We start from the raw sequence: 13,870 nt of genomic DNA on the forward strand, positions 1-13,870 counted from the left end.
TTCTTTGGCACTGTGGCCATCATTCAGATTCAGATGCCTACCTAGTAAAAGAGGATATTGGTCTCCAACCCAAATACTACAGTTGTACAAATAACAGTATGTGAGTAATAATTTATTCCACCCTTGACATTTAGCCAGCTCAGAGAGAACGTGTGACAGTTAGGCAGTTGCAAGATAAAAAGAACCGGAAAATGCCACATTCAAGTGAAATGACAGGAAATATTTAGGTAGACAGAATGTAATAAATTTGGCAGACTTATGGGAGTTTAATTGCTCCTTTGTGAAACGGGATAAATACATGTAAAAACCATAACTGTGAGGACCAGTTTCTGGGAGGAACAGCTTTCTGTTAAGGGTGTCTAAATCTTCATTAGTTGAATGCGATCATCACAGAAAGGAAATCTTCCTGTCCCACGGCGGAGATGGTTGCGTTGGCAGCAGCACCTCCCAGCTCTGTGCCAGGTTTCACGTAGGCACCAGGAGGACAGTGGCCTCTGGCCCCACAGGGGCTGCCACATGTACCAGCAACTTTCTGCTCTTACACTGGCTCACATTTGCTAGTAAAAATTTGCTAGTAAGATATTTCCTACTTCAGGCAGCATCTGCCACCCAAATAACTGAACCTCCTTCATTCCTAGAAGACAGTAGGGTGCACTTTTTTCCTCCCCCTGCCACTGTGAAATAGCTCATCTACGATGATGGCTGGAAAGTCCCACTTCAGCTCTCACTCAGGTGTCTCAAGTCATCCTGTCCATTGAATCATGATACAGAACGATTCCCTCAATAACAGAGAGGAAAAAAATTTGGTGATTTCACTAGTACCTTCACTGGATAAGGAGCAATTTTTCCTGGGCTTTTGTTTGTTTAAAAATGACCAGCTCACCAATTTACAGTGTTTCTGACATTTCAAAACATTTCCATAATACCCTATAACTCTTTCTTACTAGTCTATTATAACATAAGTATTTATCTCTTATTTTATTCTATTAACTTTCTCCTATTAGGAAAAAAAAAGTTAAAAGGGCATAATGAACATCGCTGGTTTTGCCAGGTCTGTTTGGCAGCCTGCCACCTGGAATATGCTCCCACACAGAAGTTTAGACTCATGGATCCAAAAGGTTGAAGACAAATTAAAAGCAATATTTACAATATTTACTAATTTTAACACAAGAGATTAGTTCAACTTGTAACCTGCTTTAATAATATGTCTGAAAATCAACAAGCCACATCAAGAAAAACACGGTCTTACTTCGGATTGTACACTTTCAGTGTGTTCAGTGTTGATCGTCTTAGTGATGATGCCATCTAATCATTCATGAAAAAGTAAAAAGAGCATCTTGATATTTGATAAAATAACAAGGATTTCAGGAAAAAGATGCCCAGACTCTTCTAAATTCAATCATTGGCTGGATTTGAGTCACCTTCTAGAGCTGCCTCATACTTTCACTCTTGCTTTCTACAGTAACTAAGGCTACTGTCACACACATAGTTAGGAAGAAGGAATCAGGGAGTAACTTTCTAATATGCTAGTGTTCACTGAGCTACTTAGCCTGACTTACCAAGCACTAAAAAAAACCAAAACAATTTAAAAAACTTCACGTTTTGAAACATATTTTTTAAAGAAAATCTGCAGTCCTCTACATTTTCTCCTATAGCTATAAATAAGCATGTTGTTACAATAACAGTGCTTTGGATAAATGGTTATAATAGAACTAATGCTTAAAGAAGTAGGTAATAAGAATGCATAGGTGTGTGTCTAGCTAAGAGAGGACTCCAGTGTTTTCTTCGCGTGTTCTACTTGCAGAAGAGCAGACTCTTCATTTCAGGTGATGTGATCCTTTTTACCTCTGACGAATAAACATGCTCATGAAATGAACCATATAATATGTGTATCTCTGCCCTGTGCTATTCAGTATCGGAGGGTTTCTCCCCATGAGTAGTACTTGTTCTTTCTAAACCAGCACCAGCAAAACGACTGCCTTTTTACAAGAACTAACTTATGTACAGCGAAGTCCCAGACCAACTGAGGTCTCCTTACAGTATCTTAAACTCATAACTAGACCAACGATTCATCTTTTCATTTATACAGCATCTTAAATTCACCGAGCTTACATGCTCTAACAAACAGTGGGCATCATCTTCTACTGAAAGAGCAAGAAACTAAGCCAGAAAGCAATTAAATAACTTCATGCCAAGACAGTAACAGAACAGAATTAGATCCCAATTCATCTCCCTGCCAGCCATCATCTACCTGGTAGACCGCAGCAGCACTCCCAGTAGCATACTTGTAAGCATAATTCTCATGGTCAGCACGAGTAATGAAAAATATTAATCAAAACTTCTCATGTGCCTTTAATGACATTCCCATGGATAAAATGAAAAACAAAGGCCTAAATATTTAAAGACCTTTCCGCATGCGTGTCTGAACTCTGATTTCCTCAAGTAAAATGGCTGTCCTCCAGACGTACTACTGGCTCTGAAATTACCTGAAGCTTCAGGTTCTACACAAAGGACCTAAGAAAACATTTCAAAAGGCTAGCATCTGTTGATTAACTATAACGTCCAAGTTAAAACTAAATAAATTTTAAAAAAAATGAATAAATCAAACTGGCACTTAAGTGTATATTAAGATTTAGAAAAAAGTAGAAAATAATAAGTTTCACAACCAGACACTACATACAAAGCTTGCTTACATGAATATCAGTTCAAGTGTGAGTGCTGAACTTGTACTGGTGTTTCAGCCAAAGGTTTGTGTCTTCACCAAGCGCTTCATGTTGGTTTGAAAAATCAGAGTTACTTATAAGCTGATCTGTCTATACACTCACATGATGGTTGCATATACTTCCAGGCACACAGAACAGGAGGACTTTCCCACATATACGGACATGCATGCTGCTACCTGAACACTACTGTGCATCCCAGGTCCTCTGTTCCCCTCAGCCTCAAAATCTCTAGGGACCCCAAGGCAGTGTACCCACACTTAATGCAAAAGTTACAGATCAAATAACTGCTCTGTCTCCTTCAATCTCACGCCTAAATGTACACACTCACTAGAAGTGATGCTATGAAATACTCTGAGACTACAAATTACCAGGAGTCCCAGAGTGCCTAAATGAACGAGCACTGAAGGGTAGATATCCAAAATGAAGAATTGTGCCAATAAGCTGTATTAACAGTGGACTGTTGTGCTTTATGTGATGAATGTACAGACCTCAGGAAAAGAAGTGGTCCCCACAGCTGTCACTTGAAATCCAGAAAAGTGACTTCACTTGCCCACAGACTGTTCTACCTTTGCAGTCTCACGAGCTTATTTAACGAGACAATTTCTCTATTAAAATTTTCATTCTCATTTTCTGTAACCGTGAACATAAATGGTTCCTGACTCAAATGACATTCTTGATACAACCATAAGTAAAAGCTTTTCTGCTGAGGTTTAAAAATGACATAAGCCTGAAAGAGCGAGTCCTTGACCTAGCCATAGAAGGCACCAAGGTCCTTACTTCTTCGTGAGAAGTCATCTGTCTGAAGTTTTAGAGCAGAGACATTCATCAGATGCACTGTAAACTGACAGTCTTCAACCAAGGTACTGACGTTTATGACCCAGCTCCAGCCAGTAAGAGTAGTTTTTGAAGTTACACACGGAAAACAGAAGACATCCTGAAAATTTGTTTAGCCTGCTCCAGCCAACAGGGTTGCTGCTGGTTACAGAGAGGAGAATAGATGGGGAAAGATGTAACATGGAGCCAAAAACATCTATTAAAGATTGATTAGAAATTACTTTATTACAAGTCAAAGATCAACCACAAGGTAATCCAGACCTCCAATCAGAGGACACCGTTTACTTTCCCCTACTCTAAATCTTAGGAAGTAGCTCAGCCAGCCTGAGAAACCATATATCTGTGTGGACAGCTTTGACTGCTTTGGTTTCAGATTGACAGATTTCTTAGACAAGAGAAACTCATGTACCCCTGTTTGTGTTGATGGTACCATGAATCATACATGATGGTTTTGAATGTCTGCATGGTCTGTTTCTACCCAACTCCCAAGCTCTGAAATTCTAAGAGTGAATTTCCAAAATGAAGAGAAATGTGTATTACTACACATCTGAAAGTGGGCCATTTCAGACATTTGCTGGCACCTGCCATGAATAGATGGCAACCAAAAATTGTTATGCAATGATATTTAACACATTCACTGGATCAGAGACAGGTAACCAGGCTGTTGTAAACCATACTCACATGCCACATGTATGTAGTCTTGCAATAAATGTCATAGATGCACAGTCTGTGCTGCTGCCACCTCACCAGATACATTCTGCTTACACAGGGAAATGAGTCCGGCTCTCTCAAGAACTTTACAACTTTGTTCTATGGTGGATAAAATCCCAGGAGGAGAGTCCTTATAAACTTCAAATGGCAAACTGTGCATCGGTTTGACTTTAAGTTTGAACTTTTTGCAGCTCAAAATGAAAAACTCAAGCTAAATCTTAGGGTATTCAGAACTAACTTGAAGAGATATTTCTGCAGGCAATCATCCTGGTACAGACAGATAAAGAATTCCCACCTTCTTTAGCTGAAAGAAAATTACAGCCCTGGCTCTCATGAAAAATCTTTCTGCCATACAAAGACCAACCTATAGTGCCCTGAACTGATAATCACCTGGCTTCCATTAACTAAAGACACTTCTAATTAAACAACCTGATCAACACACAAAAATGTGTGCTTTGCAGGCAAGAGATGGTAAGCAATTTGTCTTTCAATATGACAATCACTAATATCATGCTATCTGGAATTTAAACTGTTGAATAAAGGTATTTAGGTTATGAAGTCCTAGATTACTCTATAGCCTCTATTCATTTCAATAGCAAAAAATAGCAACTCTAATGATTTCCACTTTAAGACATAAGGGTGCAGTTGTTGCACTACTGTTACTGGTCCAGAAGTATTTTCACTTTTTACCAAAACAGGTTCTCACAGGATAATCTCTCTCGAATAGCGCTGCTGAAGAAAGAATACAGAATACAGTCACGGAAAAATTCAGGTTGAAAGAAACCTCTGCCAGTAATGCATTCCAAATCTCACTAAAACAAGGCCACCTTCAAAGTTACATTAGGTTATTTGTTCAGTTAGGCTTTGAAAGTCTCCAGCACCGGCTTTTAAGAACTCAAGAAATTCAGGAATGTACACTCAATCACAACATACAGGACCTGCCACACTTAAGAGGAATCGGAGAAGTCTGTTACCAGGAACTGGTGAATCAAGGAGGTTGAAAGTCCATGATTTCAAGAGTCTCAACTTTTGAAAAAGGCCAAAGACAGCAGAACCAAAGGGCATATGCATAGGTCAAATGGACTGTACAACTAAAAGTGCCAGCATATGGGTAGGTAGCTGGGATGTTTGCACTCTTAATGGCTGTTAGGTAAGCAGGTAACTCCACAAAGTGAAGAATAGAACAGAAGCTTTCTTACTCAAGGTCTGTAGTGTAATACAAATTCTTTGACTGCAAGTGCAGTCTTATGAAGTTTTGCATTCACTGAAGAAGCCTTACTCTCTCCTCAAAGGGAGATTGACAGGATGCTGGGGAGTATGGTCACAATGGTCTCTTCCAAGAGCCACTACAGGGGTTATACTGAAGAAAGTGCAATATTCGATCTAAGAGTTTGTAAAGTCTTGCCCTTGTCCTTGTCTTCTCATGGACAGGCAGTCCTGCTATGAATTTCCTAAATTCCCATAAAGATCCAGAGATATCATTTCACAATACTAACAACATCATCAGAAGTCTACAAGGCCAACAGAATGTTTTGCTGGAAAGGAAGGCACTGTCTTCTTTCCATATTTATCTCCCAACAGAATAATACATATCAGAGAGGAGAGTCCACCCACAGAAAAGATTTCCACAGGAGAGAGTTTTTAAAGCCAAGTGCACGAAACTGAAAGAGGCATCTTCAAAGAAAAAAAAAAAAAATCAAAAGACCCTAAAGAGACTAGAGACAAGGCTGATTAAAGACAACAGAACACAGTGACGGTGAACTGGCACAGATCTCAGTTAAGCAGTGAACTGCTCAGACCTGCTTAAGCTGAAAGTGAAGGGCTTATCACCACAAATACAGCATCACTCACAGCGTGCAAGTAGATGGGGCTTTTATGTGAGCCAAACAGTTCTACTACGGCACAAATATTCAGGGGATCAAGTGCAGGTGGAGTTCTATCATGAATGTTAGCAACATGCAGATATTTCAATACTGATGTTTCCTTTTGTTTAAAAATTTATGTCCATCTGCATTGCTGTTTGGTGTTTGCATTTTTCAGAAAAGACAGGTAAATTAACTATGACTTAGTCACCTAGAGGTGAAAGGAAAAAATCATGATTTTTCTTCATCCTACTACAAGGTAGTCTACTTCAGACCACCCTAAGTTTGAAAGATCATCGCTAATAATTTTGAACACCAAGAAGAAGCATCCAAAACCTGACATTCTCGATAGAAAAAAGAAAGAATGAGGACAAAAACATTATCTCCGTTTTCCAGACAAGAGAGGCACAGAGAGAGATCAGAGGATTTGCCTAAAGTAACACAGGTAAGGCAGGGCTATTCCCGATTATTTACTCATGCTAAAACTCTGTCTCTGTCTGGCCTCATAAAATTATTCCAATACCCTTGGGTCTACAGTCAAATTAATTCTTTATTTATTATCCCAGTTCTCAAGTATCTTTCAGATGGGCTCATCCATTGTTCCCGTACAGCTGGGTAAACAGACAAAGTCAATTTTACCATGCAGGTTTACCTTACAGCATTCAAAAGCCTTTGCATATGTGGGATTTTTTTTTTTCCTTTAAGCAAGCTAAGAATGTGTTTAAAGGTGACCTGTGTTGAAAAAAAGAGGAATGGTAAAATTTGGGGACAATCAGAAAGTAAGGGCTTCTAAGGATTGATTTGTTTCAATATCTTTTTCAAAGGAAAGGAAAACATAAATCAAATAACCAATGTTTGAAGCTTTAGCATACAATCACCCTTTTTAAGGCACAAATGACAACGATACCGACAAGAATTTTAGTCACTGACATGAAACTGACACGTTCTAGTCCTTGCAAGAAAACGCTTCATTTGGACTTTACAGTGAAACGACACCACAACTGTGTCAACAATTTAAGATGAACGAGTGAATCAAGAGAAATTGTAACATTAAAAAAAGTGAAAAAAATTATCCTCCCCACAAAAGTTAATCTTAAGATTTTACAATCTTCCCAAAGCAGACCATGTCTTTCAGTATGCTTGCACAGTGCTTAGTACACAAAAGTACCTCGTTCCTGATGACAGCCTCCGGTATTAACGAATTATAAACACCAAACAGGAGGTAGACGACGTAATACACAAAAAAATTGGGAGAGCAGATATCCCATTGAAAATAAATTCTTGATATTGCGTTCTGTCTACAATCCCACCCTATATCTGTGCCATTTCTACACAGGTAGAAGAACCAAGGCTTAAAACAGATACACAACAAGAATCTTTGTAAATCAAGGGAACTAGCAGATGTGTTGGGAATCTTTCAGATTCTTCTGAGATACAGAAGCTGCCAGCTGTACTTGTAAATTCAAAGATTAACATTAATAAGCAATGCTGAGACTACAGATACTGTCCTCCTTTTGTGACTCAAGTCCTACTCTATGCTGCAGAACATCTACAGACTCATCAGCCAGAGACTTGCCAAAGTAAACTGGATTCTTGCCACTGTTTGAGACAGCAGTGAAGCAGTGACTATATAACTAGATCAGACCTGATTACCTAGAACAAGGACAGTTTTCTTTACATCTCTTCGTAAAGCTTCTGAAAATGGCAAAGACTGAACATTCGGGAGCTGCAGAAAGAACATTCAAAAAATCATTTTTGATAGAAGAGGTTTAACTACATTTTAATATGGATGGTATTTTCTATTAACATCAGGGCAGAAGCCTATTGTTCAGTAGAGCTCTTCACTTCCTTTACACAGAGCTATCTCTTTGAATCTGTCTGAGTCAACTTTAGTGACCACTTTAATATTCACTTTACAATTAATGCTTCTTTTTATGGGTTGGTAGAAGGTAAACCAATTTCAGTTCGGCTTCTAGGTATTGAATTTATTATAAAAAGTTATGTACTTAAAACTCCTATAATGAAACCAGAGGCATCACAAGATATTAACCTAGAGTTAATGCTGAGAAGGCCAGTTTGAATAATTCAATTCATGTCACCTTAAGTATCTTTTCAAATGGAATTAACTTTATCTCACAAAAAAAGGAAGCTCCATGTTCCTGTTACTGATTATTGACTCCACGAGAGGTCTGTCTTAAATCATCTCACCACCATCTTCCCAGCAGTTTTATTTCACTACTACCAGAATGCTTCTTTAAATTTCGAGGGCTGACTTTTGTTATAAAGAAGCGATATTAGGTAAGAGGAAAACGCGATTTTGGAGTTATCGCTACTGTTAGGTGACGCTAAAGCAGACAAAAACAAAAGTTAACACCAAAGCAGCTGCATTAGTTCAACACAGCTACAAGCCAGGGCTTCGTTTCAGCCACACGCACACAGCTACTGCAGTCATTCACTTTCCATACAACTCCACCTCTTCTTGCAGCAATGTCATGGACGTTTGGTAAGGGCAGTTCTCTGACCTGTTAATTGTCTCATTCTAACACAAAGCTCAGCATCTAGAGACCGAAAAGGGATGCCTTCCAGGACAGGAAATACCTATCTAAGCTCATGGATGGTAAGTATTATTGTACAGTAAGAATGAGGCAGCCAGACAGAAGAAAAGCGGGTGATGTTAAGTTATAGGTATAGAATTAGAAATTATGCAAAAGAAACAAGTAAGAAAAAGTGGGGAAAATGAACAGAAACAAGAAAGAACAGTTCATAACAGACAGAACAAAGAAATGCTTCAATACAGTGGTACAGAGCCATGCTTCTGGAAAACCCAGGAAAAGGACAACATCTTAACACTGAAGCACAGACGCCTCGGTAACATCAGCAGTCACCTAAACACTGATTTCCTCTCCTAGACAGCTCAAAGAAGTGAAAACTAGGTAGCAAGGTAGTGTCTATTGATTTAAAGCCAGATATATCCAGGATTTCTTTAGCCCAGTCAAAAACAAACCATAAGGAAAAGATTCCCTATCAGGATTCAAACAAAACTCAGGAAGACTTCCTTTAGCCTAATATTTAACAAGGTGGCTTTTTTCAAAGTCCAGCTTAAAACAAAAAGAGGGAGAGCATAAAAGCTTCAGCAGGGCAGAGAAAGCTGGTGTGGGGAGCCCTTGGAGCAGGAAGAAAATTTTCTGTGTCTGTCCCCCTCCCACTTCTTACCTCCCAAAAATCCCCCCCTGCTGCGTTCCCCTAAGGCATTCCCCACCGAGGCAGACAGCAGAACATAAGCCCTACACCTGTCTGAGCTACTGTGTTAAGACAACACTCTAACAGAACAAAAAGAGACCAACTACAACCCTAAGAGCTTGCAGTTCAGGTATTAAGGCAAGAGACGAAAAGACAACAAGACGAAAGGTGCACGAGAACAACACAATAGTCCAACAAGAAGTAGCCCACTGACTCTTCTTTGGTTTTGATAGCCATCACATGAAGTGCGTGTTAGGGAAAGAACCAATGCAACGAGGCAGTCGTGCAAACCTCTCCACAGTTCCTGAGCTGTGAGGAGAAACGTAGCACGAAGTGCTTGTTTGGGAAAAAAGGTAACGATTTATAAAGCTAAATGCATTCAAGATATAAACAGCATCTGTGCCTACCAGGACTGCAAAGAAAGAGAAAATCGAAGAAGATGGCTAGAAACATTAGAAATATTTCGTAAGCTGTAAGTAAAACCAGCTGAAAGGCACTTTGACAGGTTTTTATCTGTGCCTACAAAGCTTTGCACAGGGCAAGACGGCTAGGGTAATTTCAGACCTGCTAGGCTGAAGCTGTAGACTAGGTAACCATAAATGAGATGTCAAGGCAAACCTCGATGTAATATCTGAATTTGCATTTGTGGACAAAAGTGCCTGTAAGTATAGAGAAAAGAAATAATGGAACCAAAGATAAGCTTGATAGAACTTTGCACATGAAATCAGAAAACAAGTTCAGAGAATCCTCTATGTATACATTGACAAAGATTAGGAAGACAGAAGAACAAGAGGAGATGAACGTGGAGTGCTGTACCATCAGAAGCTGATTTGACAGTTAATGGGCTGAAGGTTTCCTATTATCTGTTTCTATACTTTACTACCACTGAAGATGTGATTACAACAGATACATCTATATTAGGTGCTAACCTGGTACAAGATACGTGTATTTAAAGTTGAAAGGCTAAACATGAAAGGCTAAGCCCGACAAAACCAGAGAGAGGTACTGATGTCATCCCAAACAGCTGCCACGGTGCTGTTGGACTACATGGGCTCCTCTGGACTGTGTTCCACGGAGATTCCTAGCAAGCTGCATATCACAGGCAAGAGCACATGCATCATTCCTTCTCAGAGAAAAAGATTCTTGTTTTGAACTCAATGGCATCACAAAATGGATAGCAGACAAAAATGCAAAAGAATGGAAATGAAATCATTATTAAGGAGAAAAGCCTGACAAAGAGCTCAACATCCAACAATGTATTTTACAAAAAAAAAACATCAGCAGGATAAAAAATTATTCCTGATGCCAGTGAAGTATCACTACCTGCTTCCTTAACAGAACTAAAAATGAACTCCTTCCTCCACAGGCTTCTGAGATGAGGGATCTGTAAGTGGAGAACCACTGAGAGGCCAGAATCCGGCCACCTTCTGGATACTCTCTGCTGATCACTTCACTTCACTATTACAAGCCTTTAAGACTCTTCTAGCAAAAGAAAGGACCAAAGGCCCAACCTATAAAAAAAGGCATAGTCTCAGGTAGGGCAGACTCTGGAGATGTGCAGATGGAAGCTACTCAAAGAGAAGAGCAGGTAAGAACATTAGGTAGAGCGCTTGCATAAGTAGCCTTCATTTCCAGGGTGTAATCTGCTATCAGCAGGGATGCAAATCAAGTACCTAGCTATCAGAAAAAAAATCCCAAGCAACCATGTTTTCAAGTCTTTGGGTGCATGCATCTGAGAAACATTTTACCACTTAATTTAACACGTTGTATCTCTAGTCAACATTTGCTGGTTTTAAACTACTTACATAATTATAGGTCTTCTATAAACAGCTCAAATCAGATGGGCTGCCTTACAGACTTCAGAAAGCTGTTATTGACCAAATACATCATCTCTAATGTCCTATTCAATCATCAAAAGCCACAGTGAACATTCGAAAGGCTGTATCTATAGTGACAGCAATTACTGTACTGTTTAAGAAACAGGACAGACAACAGAGGAGCATCTTAACTTTTTCCTTAGCAAAGGCACCAGTTCCTATCATTCCTTCTCCATTACAACATGGTCAATTAACTTCACCCACTTTATTGACCCAGAACTTGAGGGTTTTTCTGTTTTCTTGCAGTCCATGTATTAAGGGAAGGACTCACGGGAAGCCAATCACAAAAACAGTTATTTGACACCATGTAATGCAAGACAACTCACTTCAAGTTACAGTTCTACTAAAAGAGAAAAGATGTTTCACAGATGTCATTAAAAAAGGAGACACGAAAAAAGAGCTTACCTTCTGCTCCTTGTCCTTGGCAGCACTGAGTTCGGAAAGAGAAAGCGATAGTTTTTCCTGCTGCTCAGCTAGGTACTTCTGATAAAGGCTCAAAAGTTCCTGGCATTCTCTGTACTGCTGCTGCAGAGGTGAGACATCAGAAGTTAAGGGAAAAATACTTTAGTGAATGGTTAGAGTCAAATATATACCAACTTACTCTGTGTAAATCTGATTTAGATCCATAACAGTTCAATTTAAAAACAGATACTGTGAGTTTGAGTACTGCCTAATGATGATAAATATGCCTAGAGATGAATGTTCAAGTACAACCTTCTTTTACTCAGAGAGTGGAAAAAAGAATTGCATCAAATTCTTTTATCATTGGAAAAGGGACAGCAGCAGGAGGCAGGTGATGACATTGTTTCAGTTGGAACAATTACAACCCTCTGATTTGTATTCAGCAAAGCCAGACACTACCAGTGTTTATTTATAAATAAATAAATAGCCAGCCAAGTAAGTAAATAGTCCATTTTTAAGCACAGACATGGATTCACAAGCCCACGTACCCTGTTCCAATCTCTTTGCCTGGGCACCAACAGCTCCAAAACTCACAGCCACAGATGCAGCATTACGGGCCTTTCAGAGACCAGCAACGATTTTTGGAAGTAATCTGGAGAAGCAGCAACTGTGGTGTTTGCAAGGATATTAGCAAGCAACAGTGTCCTGCCTCGCTTGCAGCATTGAAATTCCAACAGGAGATAAATCTGCTCTTCACCTGTCATTGTGTAATTCCCTCCCTTGCTCATGTAGCATGGTAAACCATTTATGCTCCCCTCTCTCCCCCCTCACTTTTAATTATGCATGCAGATGGGATAAGGGCTCGCTGTCCAAAGAGATTACTCTGAATAAATACTTTAATAACAAGTCACTGCAATTAAGGTAGGGAACAAAAACTTCTTCAATCTATAAAATGGTGTTGAGTTACAGATTTCCTTAACATTTTTTATGATCTAATCATTGCTTCTGGGCAAATTCATGTTGCAATCATTTTTGCCAATCATGGCTGCATAAATAACTCACTGCTTTGTTATTCCCTGTTATGACCCTGAGTTGTTGGGTTTTTTTCGTTCTTCTTCATGTTCTTTTGGGGGAGGGCGGGCCTTGCCAGGGTTTTTGTTTGTTTGTTTTTCTTTCCTTTAAATGAAAGGCTACATAGAGAATAAGCAAAACATTTTAGGAAGGATGGGGAGGTTATTAAACCCCAATGTTTAAATCAATCCAGAGAGCTCCTAGAACACCTTTGCTCAGCACCTGGAAACACAGGAGAGTACAAACAGTGGTCTAAACAAGCTAATTGCTTTCCAGAGCCAGCCTGCCTGAAGCCTGATGTGTTTTACATTTCAGTTCATTTCGTCAGAGAGCACCAAAAGGCTGAAGTGATTTGTGGTGGTCTCAGGAGTCTTTGCCAGCTATGATGTATATAAAAGGAATTTTTTATTCCGGTTGTAACCATAGGCAGTAATGTTTATAGTAGGTGAACATATTAGCCTGGACGCAGGGCATGAATTTTACTCTAGAAAAAGCCAGTTCATTTATACAGCCTAAGAGTTAAATGTCGGTATTTGAAGACAAATTATAGGGAAATTCATTTAAACCCATGTTATGTGGCAGAATATAAAAACAGACAGTCCTATCTTTATCAATTTTTTACAGCCCTCTTAATTCACTTTGCTTCCAGCAACGCCTTCCCCACAAAACAGATTTTACCCTCTTCTCCCTCCAGCTAGCACACTGCTGGCACGAGGAATGAGTACCCGAAATGGCCTTGGGGCACACATCACAGACTGATAGCCACGCACCTACCTCCACTCTTGACACAGTGTCATCACTGGTCCTGCTGGAAAGCTAGGTGAGATTGCCCTCACTCCCAAGCTTAGCTCATACATGGTGCAAGTGCACCATAAAAGAGATGCCCAAATTGTGTTTCACAGACTGCAGAGCCCTTGCTGCGCACAGGATGTCACCACCTCTTGTTTGCAGCTGCCAAATTTATTTAAAATATAGCTTAAAACATGGCATGCAAAATTAACATTAAAAGCAGGCAAGCAAATCCTGATTGTCCAAGAGTCAGTTATGTGATCATGAGTGGGAAGGGCAATAATTAACACGAGCTTGAATGGCAGCCGAGATGTACTGAAATTCTTCTAAGATTCAGTCAGCACAGTAACTGTTAAAACTT

General features: G+C 39.6%; 1 protein-coding gene across 1 annotated transcript in view; it reads right to left on the reverse strand.

Moving 5' to 3' along the window:
- KIAA1328 (KIAA1328 ortholog) overlaps positions 1–13,870 on the reverse strand; it is a 182,638-nt gene that overhangs the window by 97,786 nt on the left and 70,982 nt on the right. The window contains exon 6 of the mRNA XM_086629470.1: positions 11,653–11,780. Coding sequence (XP_086485596.1) covers positions 11,653–11,780 — 128 coding nt within the window. The remainder of the gene's footprint in view (positions 1–11,652; positions 11,781–13,870) is intronic.

The sequence above is a fragment of the Tauraco erythrolophus genome, chromosome Z (assembly GCF_009769465.1).
Source record: "Tauraco erythrolophus isolate bTauEry1 chromosome Z, bTauEry1.pri, whole genome shotgun sequence".
Classification (NCBI taxonomy): domain Eukaryota; kingdom Metazoa; phylum Chordata; class Aves; order Musophagiformes; family Musophagidae; genus Tauraco; species Tauraco erythrolophus.